Source organism: Antechinus flavipes, chromosome 2 (genome assembly GCF_016432865.1).
Source record: "Antechinus flavipes isolate AdamAnt ecotype Samford, QLD, Australia chromosome 2, AdamAnt_v2, whole genome shotgun sequence".
Classification (NCBI taxonomy): Eukaryota; Metazoa; Chordata; class Mammalia; order Dasyuromorphia; family Dasyuridae; genus Antechinus; species Antechinus flavipes.
Window position 1 is genome coordinate 575,363,805 of NC_067399.1, and position 22,171 is coordinate 575,385,975.

At 42.6% G+C, this 22,171-nt stretch overlaps 1 protein-coding gene and 1 long non-coding RNA gene across 2 annotated transcripts; one reads left to right on the forward strand and one right to left on the reverse strand.

The window, feature by feature from the left end:
* Positions 1 to 5,057: 5,057 nt before the first annotated feature.
* On the reverse strand, positions 5,058 to 9,411 carry MEX3B (mex-3 RNA binding family member B). Its single transcript, XM_051981170.1, has 2 exons — positions 8,710 to 9,411; positions 5,058 to 7,837 (listed from the first exon to the last, which is right to left on the reverse strand). Exons 1-2 carry the CDS (start codon positions 9,005 to 9,007, stop codon positions 6,396 to 6,398), a joined length of 1,740 nt encoding a protein of 579 aa, XP_051837130.1. The 5' UTR covers positions 9,008 to 9,411; the 3' UTR covers positions 5,058 to 6,395.
* Positions 8,906 to 20,373, forward strand: LOC127551444 (uncharacterized). The gene is made up of 4 exons (XR_007951089.1): positions 8,906 to 8,983; positions 9,409 to 11,833; positions 13,658 to 13,727; positions 18,265 to 20,373. It is a non-coding gene; the product is annotated as an uncharacterized LOC127551444 (long non-coding RNA).
* Positions 20,374 to 22,171: the final 1,798 nt, after the last annotated feature.

Genomic DNA, 22,171 nt, shown 5'->3' on the forward strand with positions numbered 1-22,171 from the left:
ACAGTTAACATGGAATCACCATTAACTCTTTCTATATCCAGTCGCTTGCTAAATGAGATTATACACCTTTCTGACACTCATACCTTTTTCTCCACTCCCACAGCCACCATCTTAGATCAGACCTCATCACCACTTTTCACAGAGTCCATCAAAATCGCTTTCTAACTAGATTCTCTGCCTCAAGTCTCTCTCCTCTGCAATATATTCTCCACAGTTGCCAAGTGATATCCTAAAGCACAAGTCTGACCATATCATTTCTCTGTCAAAAAAACTCACTGTCTCCTAATTATCTCTAGGATAAAATATAAGTTCCTCTTCTGTGGCCTCTAAAGGATTTTGGCACCTGACTCCAATTCATCTTTCCTGATTGATTCTTCCTCAGCTATGAGACCCAGCCAATCTTCCTATTTGTTTGTTCTCTGTTAACAGCACTTCATTTTCCAACTTCCTTGATTTTTCAGAGATTGTCTTTCTTCCTTCTCATCTCTACCTCTTAGAACTCCTGAAGATTCAATTCATGCACTATGTTCCTACGGAAACCTTTTCTCACCTGCCTGATTCTTATAGTGCTCATTCCCTTCTCAAATTGTCTGTCCTTCCTCCACTTATCTGAATATATAGTTATGTTTTCCACCTACCTGTCCTACCCATAATAGAATTTAAGTTCCTTGAGGGCAGGAGCTGATTTTTATTTTTATATTTATCCCCAGGGTCTAGACCAGTACTACCTAGAACTTATTAGGTTGAACTGAATTGGTACTTCTTTGTTCCATCACAAATCCATCAGGACTAAAAGGAAATCGACACTGATTATTTTAACTCTTGTTTGTCCTTTGACATTATATAGGTCAGATAATTGACTAAATTCATATTCCAGGTAATTATTTTGTCATCTCCTAGGCCCAAACTAAATCAGTCCAGAAGTTATTATAAAACAGAGTCCAAAAAATGCCACAGAAAGTTACTTCATCATCACCAAAGGGAAAGATGAGGAAGTGACGTAGAAAAATGTGTCATTAGATCTGAGAATGAACTGAAAAGTAACTATTGGATTTTTTTTAATAGTATTGGTACAAACACCATAGTTTCTTCAGCAGTTGTAAACTCCTCAGTTTTGCAGACTAATTACCCATGACAAGAGAAAAATTAGCATATTGCCTCCATAACTGTTTTATATGAAATCTAGTTGGGTTTGGAGAAATAGAAATAAATTCAATTTTTCTTTCATTCCCTTTTGTGAATTTTGTCTGAAGCAAACATTTGAACGTTTCAACATGATTTTATTGCTTCCTTTAAGGAAAAATCCTTAACACCTTTCTTTCCATTTTTAATAGAAAACAGCACAGGCCTTGTGGACAGACAATTGTCTACAAAAGAGGTGATATTGCTGGGGTACAGGGAAGAACTGCTTCCTTCAAAATGGCTCCTTTGTCATTCCCCACCCCCCAACCCTCCCAACTGCTGGTTAAAGATTCAAATTCCACTGACATTCCCTTTTGCTTTAGGCTTTAATTCCTATTAAAATGTGATGAGAACAGAATATTGTCTTGAGAGCAGTTTTTAATTAGGAAGGGGCTTGCAAGAACTGGGCACGAAGGGCAGGTGGGGATGGGGAAGCCACCTAGTGGGAAAATAGGAACAACAAAGGAGGAAGGTTGGAGGTACCAAAGATAATTGGCCAGGCAGCCTGAAAGGAGCACTGAAGAAAACAAATTCTGGCCACAGTAAGGATAAAATACCAGAAGTTCCTTTAGCAGGAGATAACTAGCTTTTTAATCCACAACTAGAGATTTTGAATGCAAATATCCCTGGGGGGAAGGAACAAAAGGACTAAAATTCCCACCACTGTGCAACGGACTGATAGGGTGTGGGTCAAATCCCAGACCTGTTACTAACTCATAGATGTCAACACTGGGTCAGTGACTTCATTTTTGGACACCAGTTTTATTATTGGTAGGACAAGGGGGTCTAGCCCTAGATTATCATCAAGTCTATATCCATATAAAATACTCAAGTATCAGATTGCCCAAGAGCACCCCCTGATGCTCCTCACACACTATATTCCCACCAAACTGGATTTCCTAAATGTCTGCTTCCCAGGACTCCCCTCCCTGCAAAATTGAAATCCTCTTCCTTCAAAGCTCAGCTCCGGTGATACCTTCTTTAGGAAGTCTTCCTTGATCCTCTCCCCCACAAATGAAAAGGATCTCTCAAGTTTTCCTAGACCCCTTTGTCCTCATTTTTCCTTTGCTCACCATACACTATCTTGTTTTAGAATTATTTGTGCTCCTATCCTAAGTATTTGTGTTCCCCACATAAGAATTTGTGCTCTCCATAAGTAGGTAGACTCCTTCTCAGAGCTTGCTGAAGGAATTTCTGGCATTTCATCCATAACCCTTGATAAAATTCACTTTTCTCGGGGCTCCTTTCCAGAAGGGCTGGGCAATTTTTCGTTTTTATATTCTCAACACATAGCACTGGGGGAGGGGGGAACTTTGTATACAGTAGGTGCTACAAATATTGGTCGATTAAATTGACTGGAAGAGGGGACTGATAAATGGAATCTAAATACTGAAGAGGCAATCTAGCCAAAGAGAACAATGGAAAAGAGGTGCCTTTGGAGTTCAAATCTCACCTGTGATACTACCTGTAAACCTTGTAGTTATTTTACTTCCCTGAGGTCTCAGTTCCCTCACCTATAAAATAAGAGGATTAAACTACATGACCTCTGAAGGTGTAGCTCTACAATTGTCAGTCCAGATAAGGTGGAGGGAAGATTCATGGAGGAACCACTAATAATAAGTTAGTCTTTTTATAACCCTTTAAGGTTGGCAAAACATTGAAAATATCATCTCATCTGATCCTCATCACCAACCTTGGGAGGTACAGACTATTACTATCTCTTCCCATTTTACAGAGAAGTAATCATGGTTAAATGACTTGTCACATAACAAAGAAGTCCTCAAAATATTCCAAATCAGGTCCTAAGTCCAGCACTATTGCCCACTGTACAACCCAGCTGTTTCTCAAGAAGTAAAAGGGACAAAAAGGAGGGTTGGGGGTGGGGAGGAGGGGAACTGACCTACTTTTCAATTTTGAACTAGGATTAACCTGGAGCTATACAAATCAATTGTACAGTAAATCTATATTATTATGTTTTCTTAAAAAAAGAAAAGGCTTCCTTTGTAGATCTGTTTTTTACATTTAGGACATTACCTATTAGTTCCTTCCCTTTCAATATTCCCAAACACAAGTTAGAGCTGTTCCAAGAATAGAAGCATGCAGTAAGACAGGTACAGTTAGCATACAGTAGATCCCTAAGTATTTAAGTGAGACATCGTGCAAGAGTCAGAGACCAGGAGTTTTCATTCAAATCCTCCTTCACTTACTACTCCCTCCCCCCCCCCCCAACTGTGAAAACGTATTTTCTTTGTTTACTTAAACACACAGAGAGACCACAGACGAAGAAAGGGCTGTTTTCAAGGTACTTTGCTGCAGAGACAGCTTCCAGCAGTGGAGAATGGGTTGGGGAATCGCTGCAGACACAATCTCTTGTTACTGCCAAGCCTGATACTGAGAAGCTACTTCCTTCCTTCCCCGGCCCCCTGCTACTAGCTATTGCACACCCTTGGGAGATGGGACAAAAGCCATCCTCGGGATGCCTTCTACCAAACGGAGATTATCCATCCCAACACTCCTAGGAAGTAAAGAAATATGACTCACTGGACAGTTCGACAGATGTCTCCACATCAGACCTTTTCTTCACCCTCTCAAAAAGCCTATGAGCCATTCATTATCTCCTAAAAAAATATCCTAAGGAAAGCCTATAGACATTCAATCAGGACTTATGAATTTTGGTTTGTCTGTTATTAAGAGTCCTTGTCTTCAATGACTAAAAAGTACAGCAGTGGAGAAAGCTGATGATACAAAAAAAGCATTTTGGTTATGGCCAAAGCAATTAAAAACAGCTAAGGAAGGGGTGTAAACTTATTCTTGGAATACCATGAACCACAAAGGAAGTACATGTTAAAGGGTACCTTAAGTCAAAAGGACATATCAGATGTCAGAAAGCTTTTCTTTATTTAAACAAAAAGCTAAAACCTGCCAATATGAGCTTTTTAACATTATTTTCTCATACTTATTGACCAGCATCTCTAAGAGCCTTATCCATCAGTGTCATAAAAAGCAGGCAAGTCAAACAATGGCGACAAGCACACAAAGACAGTTACTGCAGAGAGATTTGGACCAGCCATTCCCGGCTTAAAGGACCCTGAAGAAGAGGGAGGGAAGAACAGGTAGAATATATCTTGCATCTCTATTTATGGACTTCCCTGCGGAGACACTGCACCTTATCCACCCCTCATTAGAAGAAAAGCCTGTGTCTGGGTTTCCTTTTCTCCAGGGTAGCGGCTCAAAGTAAGTGTGCTCAAAGAGCATTTGAACAATCTAGGGAATCCTAAGAACAACACAATTCTCAAGGCATTGTTGATGTCAAACACAGAAACACTCAGCCCCAAACCCAAAGCCATCCAAGCCCAAGCCTGCAGGTGTAGACTGTCAAAAAGCAAACAAAAACTCCCAGAACCAACAACCAGTTAACAAACCCAGCCCTGTCAAAGCCAATTAGCCTGCCCCTCAACCAGACACCTATCAGGAAACAAGCTTCATAATTTATCAAGATTAAGTAAGAGCCCCTCCCTATTTGTAACAAGGCAGCCGAAAGCTGATCATCTCCACTTATCACAAAGACTCTCCACATAAGACCAGCTGCTATGCACATTTCACAAAAAACACCTTTACCTAAGGCAGAGCTGAAAACACCTTTACCTAAAAGCCAAGCTATACTGTGCCAAATATAACTCTTAGCTCTCAAGTTCATTACTTCTAATAAGTGCATAAATTATACAATAAAAGTCAAAGTATTTTTAACTTACCTGCTGTTTAGCCTACATCAAATACTTAAAAAAGTAGGAGTGGGACAGTTCCCTATAGAATATCACACTCCCTGGTTTAAAAAAAAAAAAAAAAAAAGCACAAATCACCACAAGAGACTGATATTCTGTAATATTTTACTTTATTTATATAGAAATACTTAAAAAATGAAGTAGCACCATTACTTAAGTTTTACCTTTATTATGTAGAACTTTAAATGTCAGAAAAATAAAACTCTTGATACAATTTCAAATCTTGTCTCAGCAAATATAATATTAGTATTTGACCATGAGGTTAAAGGCCCTTTATCATAAAATAAAATATACTTTGTTTTTTAAACTTTGCTCAGTAAAGTACATTTAAGCTCAAGTAACGTCACCTACATATACATAAACAAGTGGTAAACAAATGTATTAAAATAGAAATACTAAAACTAGTGGTGCAACAGAATTTTTGTAACTTCCACTGAATTCTATTTATACAAATGTTAGAAAGCGTCAACGGTTCCTTTTGACATGTTTAAACATTTCCATTTTTTGTAATAATATAGAATAAAATATGTCTTATATCACTGAATAGAAAATATGCTGGGTGAAGTAGATTTAAAAGATTTTTCTGAACCTATAAAATCTCCATCCCAACAGAATACTGTTCAAAGCATTACACATTTTATGGTTTGTAATTCTGTCACAATTGTGTGATATTAAAATAATACAGTGTTCTTTGCCATAAGGCCATACTAAAATAAAAAGATTTAACCCAGCTACAAAAAAGTTCACTGAACTTAAATTAAAATACTTGTAAACATCTTTGCAATATGAAATATAATTTTTCAAGTCAAAAAAGAATAAAATACTTCAATCTGTATTAATGCAATTTCTCTTTTAAAACCTTTAAACGTTTTTTTTTAATATATATAAGAGATATGTTACAGTTTCTTTAAGTTTAATAAAGCTGCAGTATCATGGTTTCACAGGCATTCCTTGCCCTTTCAAGAACATTCCAAAAGTATCCACTGTATTTCTGGAATAAACATTTCTAGGGGACTTACCAGCAAGAGGGACACACTTACTAAAAGTCCACACATGATATAGGCATTATTATCATTATTATTATTAATAATATTATTCATTTCTTCCTACTTTAAAGAAAAAAACTTTGGGGGATATTCTTTTGGAGGCTTCCTATTTTAAAGTACAGTGTAAAAACGATTACTAATAGAATGTCCTTGCTCCTATTATTTTTATAGCATGCATTTCAGATGGTAGAGAGATTTCCCCAGGCTACAGTACACTTGATGCAAATATCCTGGCAAGTCCCTTTAAAAAAAATTTAAATTAAAAAAAAATGTGCAGATACTACAGCTTTAAAAGCTCATCTTAGATCTCGGGAGTGTGTTAAGGTTGGGAGAGAAAAGAGGGTGTGTTTGCAGGGCAGAGGAGAGTGTGTGGGTGTGTTTGCCTTTATGAAAATATACGAATGGCCTGAGTAACTGCGGTGTGGCAGACTGGGCACTCGGGCTCGCTCTTCTCGCAGATGCGGTTGGCACACTCCATGCAGAAGAGGTTGTGCCCGCAGGGGACCAGGGCCGCGATCACCTCGCTCTCAAAGCAGATGGAGCAGTCGCGGCTGCCCTTGCGCCGCAGCCCCGAGGACGACGACGACGAGCTGGACGAGGAGCTGGACGAGGAAGACGAGGCGGACGAGTCCGACGGCGGCAGGCCGGGCAGGTGAGCGCCCAGCCCGTTGGCGTAGGCGGGGTACCCCAGGCCCCCGCCGCCGGGGTCGCTGCGCACTCGGCGTGCCAGATGGTGCTCGCCCCCCACGCCGTGCAGAGGCGGGGACAGGCGGGGGCAGCTGACGCCGGGGTGCAGCCGGCGGTGCACCAGCAGCCCCAGGTTGGCGTTGGGGGACGCGCCCCCGCCGCCGCCGGGGAAGACCACGGAGGAAGACGAGGCGGACGAGGACGCGGAAGAGGAGCAGGAGGACGACACCGGAGCCGCTGGGCCTCCGCCGGGGGACCGTTCGAACTGGGACCAGATGAGTTGGGCCCCCGGCGGCGGGGCTGGAGCTGGATCGAAGCCCGGCAGCTCCGCGCAGCAGTCCGGGGAGGGGGTCGCCTCGCCTCCGGGGTACACGTATCCGTTACCGTTGTTGTTGTTGCCGTTGTGGGCGAAGCTGAGCGCGGGGCTGGGTGGGCTGTAGTCCGTCAGGCGCGGGGTGGCCGCAGCGCTGGTGCTGCCGCCGGTCCCCCCGCCAAAGTAAGAGTCCGTGGAGGCGCTGCCCAGAGAGCTGGAGCTGTCGTTGCGGTAACTGGAGAAGGGCTTGCGTCCCGGGGTGGGCGTGATGCTGGGGGTAGGTTTGCTCCAGAGGCTTCCGGGGCCGGGCCCGCCGCCCCCGTGGTGCAGGTCAAAGCCCACGTCGGTGCCATTGGCGTGGAAGTCGTTCTCGTCGGTGAGTTCGATGATGCCCCCGGTGCGCAGGGCGATGTGCGCTTCGATCTCCTCCCGAGCCCGGTCCACGTTCTCAGGCATGCCGGTCACCTCGAATACTGGCTCCTTGTCCCGGCTGGGCGTGACGATGTAGGTGTGTGTCTGCTGCTGGATCCGCTTGATGGTGGCCCCCTTGGGTCCCACTACCAGCCCCACCACGCGGTAGGGCACCCGCACCTGGATGGTGGTCTGGCCAGGCAGGTTGGGCGGCCCCGGCACTGTGCCATTGAGAGCGGTGTTTTTATTCCGGGAGGCGCGGATCATGGAGAAATGCTCCGCGGCTGAGATGATCTCCCTCCGGGCCATAGCTACATCCTCCTTCCTGCCAGTCACAACAAAGACAGGCTCCTCCCCGCGAACCGGGGTCTTGATGTAAGTGTTGGTCTTTGCCCGTAGCGCTTTGATTTTACAACCTGGGAAGCGGGGTGCAGGGAAAGAGAAAGAAACATATCGATTATCCGCGTGTAACCGCAGAGATGGAGGGGTCCGCGGCTGCAGACCCTGGAAATGGGGCGGGATGAGGGGCGACTTGCTGGTTCCTCCCTCAAGCAAACCCACTGGAGCGAGGGCACTCGCAGGGAGGACGAGTTTGCTCGGAGCTCGAGGAAAAGCCCCATCGGATCCCCAACCTTCCGAATACATGGCAGTTGCCAAGGGCTCAAAAGCAAAATCGAACACAAGTCAGCTGCAGGGGGGGTTGGGGGGGGGAAGACAGGGAGAGAAGAGGAGTAATGCTGATCAACACTTAAGTGCCCAACACATTCCTTCAGAGCAAATCAGTTGGAGGGGGGAAAGGAGAGTGGCTGCAAGATCACTCCCTCCCAATGCGGATGGTCTTGATTCCCGTGCCCATTGTTCCTCTTCTATGCTCCATTTCGGTTTCAAGAAATCCTGACTTCTCCTCCTCTCCCAGATTCTCCCCTCCCCCCCCACTCCTTTTAAAAAGGAGGGACCACATTTTCCCCCTGAATGCATTTCCCATTAAATTAAATTTCCCGGGGAGAAGGTGGGGAAAGGTGGGTGAGATGGACTGTGATTTTAGTAGGTGAAAGTGCATCTTGGCTTTGGTGCAGCAAGGCTCCAGGAAAACCCACATCTGCACTTTCTTTGTCTGGGGGGACTGTCCGTAATAGCATCGCTAGTTCACTTCAGTTTTTAGTGTCGCATATCTCACACACACACAGAACCCCACATCACACAAGTCCACCCAGCATGGACAGCACCCCCCCTTTTTTATTTCTTCCACTCTTGTCTTTCGCCCACCCAACTTCCTTCAAATACCCACCTTGCCTTCCCACTATCTCCGCGACATGTTCCGAGCTGGGCACCGGCACGCACTCAGTCATGTTCACGCTCTTCTTCCGGGGCTCATTGTCGTACAGGGAGCCGGTCTCGTCATTGTCCAGCCCCAAGAGCGAGAGCTGATCCAGCGCGATCTGCAAGGCTCTCTGGTCATCCAGGGTTTCTCCACCTCCGCCGCCGCCACCACCGCCGCCTCCTCCTCCTCCTCCTCCACCACCACCGCCACCGCCGCCACCGCCGCTCCCGTTCCTCTCCAGGTCTGCAAAGAGCGAACTGGGCATAGTTCCCCTGTGTGTGCTGCACCCTCCTTCTCCTCCTCCTCCTCCTCCTGCACTCGGTTCAGTAGTAAAAGATCAGACACAAAGAAAAACCCGAGGCAGATGGCCAGGAGGAGAGAGGAGGGAGGGCGGCTGCTTGGAGATGGCTCAGCTGCCGTTTTTTGCCTTTATTATCTATTCTTTCAGTGCAATCCGGTTTATAAAATGCTTGCAGAATCCCCCCACCTGGTTCCCCACCCCAAATTTTCTGGAGGGGTGGGGTGGGGGTAATAATGGAGAGGATTTGATTTCCCCCGGAGTTCCTGCCTGGCCACAATGCCAAGCGATGGTAGCGTTTCTTTAAGGAACCCCTCCCCGGCTCCACTCACTCACTCAGCGTTTTTTCCTCTTCTCCCCTCCTCTAGTCTGAGCCACTGCAGCCAGACGGCACTAGAGGGGGATAAGGGAACCGCAACGTCACGGGCAGGAGCTGACACTACAATGCTACTGACACTATCGCTGTGTGAGGCGATTGGACAGGCGGGAAGCGGAGAGGGCGGGAGGAGGATGTCTTAACAGTCTCCCTTCCTCGCCCCCCCCACCCCCGCCCTCGTCCTCCCTTCCTTCTCCCCTCCTTTCCCTCGCCCCTCCCCCTCTCCCCCCCGCCGCAAACGCCTCTCTTTGTTGTCTAATGCAGAACAATAAAGACTCGAGACACTTGTTTGTATCTATCAACCAGGGATAAATCATTGTTTCCATATGTCCCTTCGCTGTTCCTTATTTTAAAGGGGGAAACGTGCTGAACTTTTTTTTTTTTTTTTTGGTAATTGTATAAAGGGGCCCGAGTCTAATGGACCGTCTCCCATAAACTACTTTTTCCTACTCCTCGTAAATCACTTTCAAAGAGGAAAGGTGCGTCTTGGAGAAGGCCTATTGTCTGTCCAACCCGGCGTTACGCTCATCACTGAAGCCTGGACAAAGAAAACTTGAGTGGGGGCAGACTTATTCTGGCCAAGTGTTAGGAGATGAAAGAAAAAGGGTAATCGGAAACACCGCCTGGAAAGCTGCCTACCTTCACAAAAAATGCACATGACAATAGAAGAAGCTTGCAACGGAACTCGCGCGCGCCCACGAACACGCGCGCACACATATATCACACACGCACATACAAGCCGCAACGGTGATCACTATTTCATTTCAACCCGTTTCGATAACGCTTCGACAAGACTAGGCGTGCACCTAAGGTCAGAAAGAGCACCTGCCTGCTCTAGGGATAATGATCAGTTTCTGAAACTGATCGGTTTCATTCCGGACTCCCGCGGAACAGACCATCGCCCAGCTTGCACAGACAAATGCAAAGCTGCCCTAGTGCAATTCGGGTGAATGGGGCATGCGCGCCGGGTCGCCTGGAGCAAGCGAGGCATGCGCGGTGCCGCCCCACCACCACCCCACTACCCCCACCCCCCGTCTCGGGTTTAAGTAGGAGGAGGAGAACTGTAGCTTTAAGACTGGGACTGCATACTCGGGAAGAAGGCTGGACCCGGGAGCCGTCCTCAGCCGCCCCAGGCTCCTCCCCGGCGGGAGCCGCAGCTTCGGCTCTCTGGGGTGTGCGCCTGCCCGCCCTCCTGCCTTCCTTGCCCTCCCACCCCTAGTCTACTGCTACGAGCCGCGTCCTCCCGGGGCAGAGCTCGTGTGCGCGGTCTTTGTGCTGTCTGCGGGAATGAGGATGGGGAGAGGGTGGAGGATGGGATGGACAGGCTGACCCGCCCGCGCGGACGCACTCTGGGGTCTAGTGGAGTGTGCAGTCCTTCTGGATGCGTCCCTCCTCCCCACGGTGGTGGGGGGCCTGGGTCCCCGGTGTGAGCGGGAGGCGGGGCGAAGGAGGACGCGTGTCCTTGTCCCTAGGGTTTTAGGAAAGGCAAAGAGAAGGAGCGAGCCAACCCTTTCTAGTCAAGAAAGCTGTCCCCATCTCTGGTCCAGATGCTGGACGGGAGTCCGCAAAACCTGCCAGCCCCCAAGCAACGGCTGTCGGACTGCGGCCGGAGTAAGGGTGGGAGGGCAGGCAGGGAGCCCAGTGGTGCCCGCCTTTGTCGCTCTGTCCCTCCCGCAGGCTGCCCTTCCATCCCTCCCGGCCCCCGACAGCTTTCTAAGCCTTCCGCAGGGCCGTGGCTGGGGCAGGCTGGGAAGGAAGGCGTGACCGCTTAGGGGTCTGGACCGCTTTCCTGGGGCGGTTGGTCGAGTACTAGCAGACCCATTGGCTGGGGGAGGGCGAGAGAGGAGGGACGCGAACTCTCGAGTAGCCTCGTGTCACTCTCATGCGGGCGGGAACTCGGACTCTCCCTCCCCCACTCGCGTCCTCCTGGCTTCTGACCTGGGAGCCAGACATCCGTTTCCACACACGCGCTTTTCTCCATTTCTCTTTCCCTTTGTTCCGTCCTGCGCCGTTTAATACCCTGGCTGCTTTCCTCCCACCGGGGTCAGCCCCTCGCTTTACAGTTGCCTCACAGCCTCCAGGGTTCAGACTCTCATTCTAAAGCGATCCATTTTTCAGTGCCGTGATGACGAGGCTTTTACACATCTCCAAAATCTCAAATATGTAAGCGCTTTGAAACGAACAAAGCGCTCCACTAGCAGCCAAGTATAATAGTGGCAGAGATGCTGATCTTAGGAATGAGAATTCAGTTACTTTCTCTGCCCGAACTCCAGAGGAGATAAAGTGCTTAATTTCTATTCATCACTTTCATCACGCCGGGTAGAGATAGGATCTCGAAGGGAAGTCCACTCGAGAGCCGATTTGAAGGGTAGGGTGCTGATAATGCCCCTGAGGGCACTGAGTGAAACAAGTCACAGGTAATTATTTATTGTTGTCATTTCCTCAGGATGTTTACTTCAGTTTCAATGGGATCCTTTTTGTTTGTTTGTTTTTCTCTGAAGGGACTGCTTGGAGGCCCTGGGCTCTTAGGAAAATGTTACTTAAGCCTCAGTTTAAACCACTACCCAAGAAATCTAGGGAAACGCTGAATCCCTTGCCCCACCTTAAAGAAAAGAATCCAAAATGTTGTAGAAAACTGATTATCGGCTTGAGGGAAGGGAGGCCAAGGTAGTTATCTGTAGGCTCCTGCTGAGATGAATGGGTTCTGACTGCCCAGTGCAGGGTCCTGGCAGGATAGAATAAAGATGTCATGACTGTGTTATTCCTGGGTTGTAAAAAATATATATATATATGCAACAACGACAAAGTGTGTTGATAGAGAGAAATTTTAAAAGTTAGTCAAATTTGAATTTTTTTAACGTCTTAGAAAGGTATTTTCTGGGATTGAATAATGTACCAAATTGTATTAGAAAATACTTGGTTCCTGAATGGATTCTATTTGATCACTTTTTCTTATTTATACACATTTATAAAAAAAAAAAAAAAACTTAAAGGTGAAAAGGGTTTACCTAGATTTACAAAAGGTAACCAGATTTATTTAAATAATCTGGGCTTCAATTTACTCATTTGTAAAAAGGGATTAGATTTAATGGCTTCCCATGGTTGCTTCCAGCTCTAAATCTATGATTTTATTGTAAATTCAAGATAAAGAGGACCAGGACTCTCCATAGGGAAGGGTCAAGGCCTCCTTTCACACACCTCAGGACTGGATTTAAAGGACAGAGTGGAAAAGTAAAGAATAACCCCTTCCTTCCAGACCATAGTAATCAGATATTAAGGCTATTGGTTCCGGTTAAATTTAAAGAATCCTAGATAATAAAAAGTTAAGAATCCTATACCTAAAAGAGTAGCACTTGTGGAGCTAGGAGAGTTAAATGTACAACTGAAATTGTATATGACTAAAACCAGGGAGGAAATGGCCTGGGGCCAGAGAAGGGGAGCTGTGAAGAGAGAGAAAAAACAAAGGAGGAAGGAAAAGCTGGAGGCAGTGAGAGTTGTGGGTCAGTGACATTAAGGGGACCGTATTATCTGAAAGACAAAATTACAATTTCTGAAACTGCTTTCCTCATTATAAAAAGATTATTAAATTAGATGATATATGTGGAAATACTTGCCAAAATAGTAAATGTACATTATGAGTACCTAAGCCTTTCCTAGCTCCCAAAAGCTTTACAACTCTCCAGAGAAATTTTGCTGTGGGCATCTCAATTTTCTCAGTACCCTTGCCCCCTAGGAAATCGACAGGGATACTATGACCCCCATGATTGTGAGCATAGTTGCTCATAGGGCATTTGACCTTGTGAATATTCGACATTTTCTTTACATAATTCTGTATAAACCATCTCCTCTAGCAAAGTACTTTTGTCCCAGATGGTCTGTTCAATTTAACGCATGTTTATTTAATTGCATTGATGCCTTTCAGTTGTATTTTTATTATATTTTCTCCTTTTTTAATATAAAAGGCGATGATATACAATCATACCTCTTTAGTTCAGGTGTTGGCCTTTCCAAAGTTCTGCAAAATTCCAGACATATGGCTTCCTCTGGTTACAAATACACATGCATACAGTTTTCCAAATGTGGAGTTTTTGATGTGATACACCATTTCAGTAGACATCTAATCACAAGGAAAAGTTATTTTTTTCACAAAACGAAATAGATACGTTGTCTTTGTGTAGTTTCTATTTCTGAGGAACTCTGTTTTACAAACATTCTTCTTGTTTTTGCTTTTAATTTTCCAGAAATCTCTTCAAAGCAGTTAGCAGAGCGCCCCGCTTTCTAAACAGAAAGATAACCCCTCAACTCCTCAAGGTAAATTACTATGTGTGAATTTCTAGACCATACAACTAATATTATCAATTGGGATAATTTTTAAGTAGTTATACTATTCAAATAGCAGGCAAAAGTATCAATAGATGATTCCCTAATCCTGGAATGCCCTATTCCCTCTCCCTTTTCCTCCCTTCTACCATAACCCTTCAATTACTACTAATACTTTTAAAGCGATAGGAAGTGAACCTGTGTTTTCATCAGTATAGTGCTTTTACCAAGGTAGGTCAGCATCTTCTCTGTAACTTAACAGACTTGGAGATTCTAGATTGGAGATATAAAAATCACACTCCAGCAACACTCCAGAATGCTACTAAATCAGATTAAAACGTAATTGGGAAATTTGTAACATAAATAAAAATACAATAAAGTATAAATGCTACATATAGTCAGTATGCAGCCCATAGGGATCCTTATACAGCTTAGTGGTTACATTAATCCTTTGAGTTTGGCACCACTGGTCTAGCATAAAGAAAAATTTAAGGTAATTTTCCTGGGGTCAACTGGCAGTACATGTCAAAGGCTAGGCTTGCCTGAACCCTGTTCTTTCAGCCTTAGAAGTCCATTATTTACTGGGCAATCCTGTCCCTCACATTCCTTTAAAGACCAACTCAAATGCTACCTCCTTTGCACTCATTTGGAAGATCCTTTGGACTCATTCAACCCTTTGTTTGGACTACTCATGTATTTTACATAATATACATGCATATAATTATACATACATATACATAATATAATACATAATATATAAATATATATAATAATATAATATAATAGACATGCATATAATTATACATTACATTATATTATGTGTGTGTGTGTGTGTGTGTGAATTATATTACAGTGTATGTGGCATTTTTTATTAGAATGAAAACTCAAAATGACAGGGACCTGTTAGGATTCTTACAAGGTGCTATCTACACCTATCATCCTGGAACCTCGCGTCATATTCTGCATAAACTAAGAACTTAATGTTTGCTATATTGAAAACAGTCCTGTCTATAGGGAATAAGTGCGTCAGTCTAAGTTGAATTGTATGGTTGTATCTCCTCTGTTGATTGTATCTGAAGCATAAGCTGTGTGGGTATCACATATACACAGAATATATGTGTATGTGTGATGGTGTCTTTGTGTGTGTGTGTGTGTGTGTGTGTGTGTGTGTGTGTGTGTGATAGACAGACAGACAAATAGACTTGCTATTTCTTTTTGCTCATTCTCTTCTTCCCTATTCAGTGCTCTGAAACCTGGCTTTTTCTCCTGACCACTCTTTTAAAATTGCTCTCTCCAATCACTACTGACCTTTTAATTGCCAAATCCAATGGCATTTTCTCAGCATTTAGCTTCCTTTGCTTTTCTTTAGCCTTTGACATTCTGCATGAGTTCCTTGTAATTAATGTTTTCTTCTCCCTTGATTTTTGATTCTTAACTGCTTCAATTATTATCTTGCCTAATACTTCATATTGAACTTCGTCCTGTTTGCTCCTTAAATGTTAGTGTCTCCCAGCTTTGTTTTCATCCCCCTTTCTTTGCACACTCTCCTACTCTTATGGTTTCAAGTATCATTTTTATGCAGGTTAACATGCAAAAACAAACACTGAGTTTTGGTGTCTTTCCTAAACCAATCCCGTATTTCCAACTGCCTATTGGAAATGTCCACCTGGATTCAGTTTAACAAACATTTATGAAGCACTTACCTTGCACAGAGAACACTTCTGCTAGTTTCCAAGGAACAGACAAGTTTAGATAAGACACATTCTCTCCACAAATGGAGCCTATAGTCAAATAGACTTTTGAATGGGAGAGTAGAATTCTCAGACCTGCTTATTGGGAAGATTATTTTGGCAGCTGTGTAAAGAAGCCTGGAGAAGTAAGAAATTGATGGCAAGTTGACTGTAGTTTGATATTTAAAGTCTGTATTTAAGATGGTGTCTATATGAGAAAGGATTTGGGGATGGATACAGGACATATTTCCAACATAGACTGAAAGGGCTTGACAACAACTCTGTACGGCCTGAAATGATTCAGTGGCAAGAGTGCCCTAGATTCAAATTCTGAGTACCAGTTACTATATATGTGACTAGGGAAGTCATTTCAAGTTTCTGAGCTTCTAAGATCCCTTCCAGCTCTGAATCTAAGATCCCAGGACTTGGCAACTAATTTTTGGGGGGAGAAAACAAAGGTAGAAACTTTAAAATCCAGGTGACTAAAAGTATGGTTGTGGTATTAATCAAGAGGAAATATGTCCCACTGTCATCAGTATGTTCAAAACTGAACCCATCAACTTCCCTTAAAGACTTGATCTTTCTACTAATTTTCCTAGTTCTATTGATAGCTTGACTGCCCTCCTCAGTGACCCAAGACTCAGCCATCCTTAACTTTCCTCTCCATTACCCCATTGCTCCCCTTCGGTTGGCAAATCCCATAGGCTCTTTGTTCATTGATGGCTCTGGGAGTGGTTTACTTCTGTGGATGTGGATTACAAACTCCTCTACACTTACTCATTACCAAATCTCAATTTCTTAAAGTATTGACAGAATAGACATAAACACATATATATGCAATATGTATTTGAATGCATTCTATAGATTTGCAATCACCTTGCATCTACATTATGGAGTTCCACTAATTCACTTTCTTTTATAGCTCCAGGAAAACTCTATAAACAACCTTGAGAGAATAAAAATTCCAACTATCCCAAGATCTTTCATTCAGATTTTTATGGAAATGAATGTCTGGAGAGCTTCAAAAATACCCCTATAAGTTATAATGAAGAAAAAATAATTATAAAAGACAGTTTCATATTTCATTAATTTTCTTATAACTTTCTTGGATTGGACTAGTTCTTCAAATGAAGGAACTCCTTTGAGAAAGTTTTTTTTTTTCCCCCATGTAGCTTTCAAAATAGCTTAAGGTGTGGGGGATGGGTAGTAGTCATATCAATACAAAAGCTCAGTTGGGAATCACTTTTGGCAAAAAAGTAGGGGTTTTGTCCCTCAGCTACTTACTCCCATAGATATGTTAATGAAAACTTTTTAAGTTGTTAACCCTCTTCACTAGGATTTCTGACGATTCAGACAAGAGATGCATTCCTTTAAAATAGCAACATATCTATGTGGGGAGATCCTAGAAAGTACACTGTGCAACTCAAATTAGTAGTACGAATTTCTAAATGCCATGAGAGCCTCTGTATCATTTTATTTAATATTAAGATTTTTCAGAGAGGTAGTTGAATACCCAAGAGACTCACCCCCAAGAGAGGATTGAAATACCTTTTCAGCACTTAAGTGCGATGTTTATGCATAGTCAGCAAGCCTGTACTAAAAGTGCCTTTCACTGAAAAAAAAAAAACCAAAAACAAAAAAACAAAAGACAGAATACAGAAACACACTAAGAAGGATAGAAAAAGACACCGAAAAGACAAAAAGAATTCCCTACATCTTTGTTTTTTAAGTTTGATTCTCTAAAACTGATGACTGGAAGTGTGAGTTAAACAAAATTTATTCAAGTGTCCCTCACTGAAAAAGCCACAAAAGGCAAGAAATAATAATGATTCCATTAGAATTGGCCCATTGTTCTTTTTAAGGTTGGCTCTGAGCCCACTTTAATTAGAATATCCTCTGTGATCCTGCAGACTGAGTACACACTCCTAGCTTCTATAAATTGGGATAATTCCTTTTGAATTGTGAATGTTTCTTATAGAGTAATTTTACAGTTCACTACATTGTAATTGATTACCTCTCAATTCTACATCATTTTTTCCAACAGAAAATTTATCTATGATTTAAATAACTACATTTTAAAAATTATTTGCTTTTATTTGGATTTTCCCACAGAAATCAGTAAGGAAGGATCATATAGTCATAGAATTAGAACTGAAAAGGCCTCTAGAGATCATCTAATCCACCCATCCCATTTTGTAGATAAGAAAATTGAGAACCTTCAAGATCAGGTGACTTGCTAGAACAGTATAAAGAGGAGCTGGAACTCTGAATTCAGAGCCTCTTATTATAAATCCAGCATATCATTATATACCTTGCCAGGTGCTTTCCAGGCAATAAATATCCAGCCTATGAGTAGCATAACATTTCTTTTATATGAAGCATTGGGATCTTGGTCTTTATCCAGCCAACATCCACAAGCAAATTGTTAATGAGAAAGATAATGTGTTTGATAGGTGAAGAAACAAGTGTAGAAATTACTTCTCTTGGTCAAGGGTACCAGCAGCCTGCACCAAGACCCAGTGCAAAACTGTCTGGAGTCCTCAAACTACGGCCCGCAGGCCAGATGCAGCAGCGTTTATCCCCCTTACCCAGGGCTATGAAGTTTCTTTATTTAAAGGCCCACAAAACAAAGTTTTTGTTTTTACTATAGTCCGGCCCTCCAACAGTCTGAGGGACAGTGAACTGGCCCCGTATTTAAAAAAGTTTGAGGACCCTTGTAACTCGGTTTTCTGTTTTAGCCAGGGGCATAACTGCATTTTGCAGTTCCCCTTTCAAAATCTAATAAAACTTTTTATCAGTACCTAGTGAGAAAGAAGAAGAGGAAAAATCCAGAAAGCAGAGACAGTGAAGAGGAAAAAGAAGAGAAATCTATCTTTGTCTCCCCCTCCTTCCCATATTCCCAATGAAGGAATGCTAGCTTCCCATGTGACTTTGAGTAACCCACTCCAGTTTCTCCACACCTGTTTACGATCTGTAAAACGAAGGGCCTGAATGAGGTGACTTCTGGGGTCCTTTCTAGCTTGTAAGTCTGGTATCTATCTATGGGACCTAATATCCCTTTCTCAGCGATCCCCTCATTCCAACTCACCCCTTCTAAGTCTTATCCCAGCTATGGCAAACTCCGGCTCTCTGACAAATAGACCCAGTAGATGCAATAGCCATAGATAGACATAACTGTTCCAGCAGATACTGGGCAAGTTTTGAGTAACACAGATGCTACTGTCTGCACAGTTGTGTATTTCTGAAGGAGGGGGGATCTCCGTACCACAGACACCACTGTTCCTGCATTAGCTGCATCTGCGACTGGAGTTAGTATGCCATATGTGCTCTGGCCCTGGCAGATGTTGGGTGGCTTCAAGCACCAGAGGCAGTACTGTCCTCCCAGAGCCACATCTGCAAGGAAATTAAATTGCCTTAACATTACTGTGCCAGCTGAACTCTATAAGCATATTCAAAATATACAAATAGGTTAAAAAAAATGAACCCACTGAAAATCACTCTAAAGGAAACAGCATTCAGTCATCAGACATTCACAAAAATTGTCAACTCTGGTGCTCCCTTCATTTCAAAGAATATTCATTATAGCACCTTCACTTTGAGAACCCAGTTTTCCCAGGTCCGCATTTCTTCTCAGAAAGGTAAAAAGGTGAAAATCTTCATCATGTTTTGAACTACTAGAACTTTCATTTTTAAAAAAAGTCCTAATATTTTATGCTATATCATAAATCCTAATATTGGCCTTAGAATGCATGCTACAAAAAAAGTGAAGAATTATAGGATTTTATACAGGATTTAAAAGTTACTTAGGTCTATGGTTCTCATTTTTTAAATGTTTTTTAAGTAAAATTCTTTAAAAAAAAAAAAAACTACCTCCCAAAAGTAGACTACAATTAAGGACGGATATTATATATACATATATGTGTGTGTATATACCTGCCCACAGACTCACACACATACACAAATAAACATTTGTATATGTATATATACATACATACATACATACGTAGGCATTCACACATACATATCCAAACATGCTCAGGAACATATGCATATGCATTTACCATATGTAAACATAACTCATTTATATTATTATCCTTAAAAATTATTGAGGCTCAAAGAGATCATTATTAAAAAGGAAAAAGGACCCACATGTGCAAAAATGTTTGTGGCAGCCCTCTTTGTAGTAGCAAGAAACTGGAAACTGAGTGGATGACCATCAATTGGATAATGGCTGGGTAAATTGTGGTATATGAATGTTATGGAATATTATTGTAATGTAAGAAATGACCAGCAGAATGATTTCAGAGAGGCCTGGAGAGACTTACATGAATTGACGTGGAGTGAAATGTGCAGAACCAGGAGATCATTGTTACACAGCAACAGCAAGATTATATGATGGTCAACTCTGTTGGACGTGGCTTTCCAACAATGAGGTGATTCAGGCCAGTTCCAATGGTCTTGTGATGAAGAGAGCCATCTTCAGCCAGAAAGAGGACTGTGGGAACTGAATGTGGATCACAATGTAGTGTGTTCACTCTTTTTGTTTGCTTGTATTTTTCTCTTTCTATTTTTCTTTTTGATCTGATTTTTCTTGTGCAACATGATAATTTTGGAAATATGTATTGAAAAATTGCACATGTTAACATATATTGGATTATTGGTTTCTTGCAAGGGTAAATGTTGAAAACTATCTTTGCATATATTTGAAAATAAAAAGCAATTATTTAAAATAATTATTGAGGACTTCCAAAGATCTTTTGCTTATGAGGATTCCCTCTATTGTTACTTGCCATCTTAATATTATTGTAAAAATAGTTTTAACTTTGAGGATGGTCTTTCCTTCCCCCCACAGTGTGTCTGAGATGCCCAGGGATCCCCAGGCCTCTTAAGAAGCTGATCTAGTCCCATTCCCGACATAGGAGGAGTACTAGAATTAGAGTCAGAAGGTATGGGTTTGGATGTTGACTAGGACATAGCTTACTTGGTTTGGAACAAGTTTCTCCATCTCTCCCTCATCAGTTTCTTTATTGGTTAAAACTTTTTTTATTTGTTTGTCTTCCTACAAGTGTCCCCTGGAGATTAGCACATGATATAACCAGTAAAGTCACTTTTATGATTTATGTTTGCAAACAAGGAAACTGAGACCTAGGGAGGGTAAATAACTTGTGTGTACAAGGTCACATAAACGTTAAGTAGCAAAGCCCAGATCTTTTGGTACCAGAACTAGTGTCCTAATTAGTGCTAGAGCCCTCCCTATACACGGGAAAACAAAATACCCTGACTGGGGTCCAAAGTAGAATCATAGGATTTAGGGCTGGAAAAGACCAGAGATTATCTTGTCCAACCCCTGATTTTATAGTTAAGGAAACTGAGTAACTGGTCCAAGATCACAAAGATACTAAGATCTTGATAGAGAACTTAGAAGCTCTGACTCTAGATCAATGTGGGTCAAATGAGTTGAATTCAATTCAAGCAGCTATTAGATTTGACAGCCATAAGATTGGACCGAGAGAGAGAGACAGAGACAGAGACAGAGACAAAAAAAGGGACAGGGACAGAGATGGAGAGAAGAAGAGAATTACAACCTTTTAAAACTTCCAATTAATCCAAGGTTCTTTTGAGTTTCAGTCTAAAGTGCAAGCAATGCTGCACATTAGTGGACAGTGTTATAACAAGACCTTGGTGTGCTTGTTAAACATATGGTATCCCACAAACCGTTTTGACCAAACCTGTTAATCCATTGTACTCTCTTATAATACTGCTGAGACTCATGTCCAATCCATAAAAAGTATCAGTCATAGTGAATTAATTAAATTTCTGAATATTAATTTATAGTGATTCAAATGATCTCCTTTCTTCCTCCCTTATCTATATATGAATGGAAGAGCCATGATTTGGTTTTGTAAAATCAATGTTTTTAAATCACCATTGCTTGCAGAACTCTGTTTTGTGTTTTTATTCCCATCTCCACAAGAGATCAGGAATAGTGGAAATGACAACCTTCTAAAAGCACTAGCACCAAGCCCAGGTGCAGTTAACTTCCTAACTAAGTTGGAAATTCTAAATTCCCCATTCTTTTCCTAAATTGATGCTACTTAATAGTGATTGATCTTCATTTAAGATGTCAAAAATATTTGTTTGCTTGTATGTGGATTGGTATGTGTGTGTTTTTCCAGGAACTTCCCCATTAATAAGCTCAGGTGTTCACAATGATGGTATTCACACAAAACCATTAGAATATCAGAATTGAAAAAGTGCATTAGAGGTCATGCAGTCAACCTCCCTCCCAGTGAAGGAATCCCCTCATACTGTGTTGGTAGTCTGAAGAGCACGTTGTCCTAATGTAGTCATCCAATTCTAAAATATTTACTAAGGGCCTCCTTTTGGTGTGAGCTGGGAATGCAAAGGCCCATATAAAATTGCTTCTGTCCTCAAGCAGCTTACAAGTTCTACTTGTAATACATAAATAAATTATAGTCACAGAAAACATAAAATTTTGTGAGAGCATTAATTGAGGGCATCAGGAAAAACTTTATGAAGATGGCACCTGAGATAATCCTTCAAAGAAACAAGGGATACACCCAGGGTAGAGTTGAGAGGAGATCATTGCAGACATGAGTGGGGAGGAGGGACCACTGACACAAGGGCAGAAGGGAGAGGTTAAATGTCCAGTACTAAGGATAGCCAGTGGGCCAATTCAGTTGG

Bases quoted from the DNA above. Each gene is read 5' to 3' on its own strand.
- MEX3B (XM_051981170.1), bottom strand. From the start codon at position 9,007: ATGCCCAGTTCGCTCTTTGCAGACCTGGAGAGGAACGGGAGCGGCGGT. The intron at 7,838-8,709 runs GTGGGTATTTGA...CCCGCTTCCCAG, and splicing joins GGAGATAGTGGGAAGGCAAG to GTTGTAAAATCAAAGCGCTA.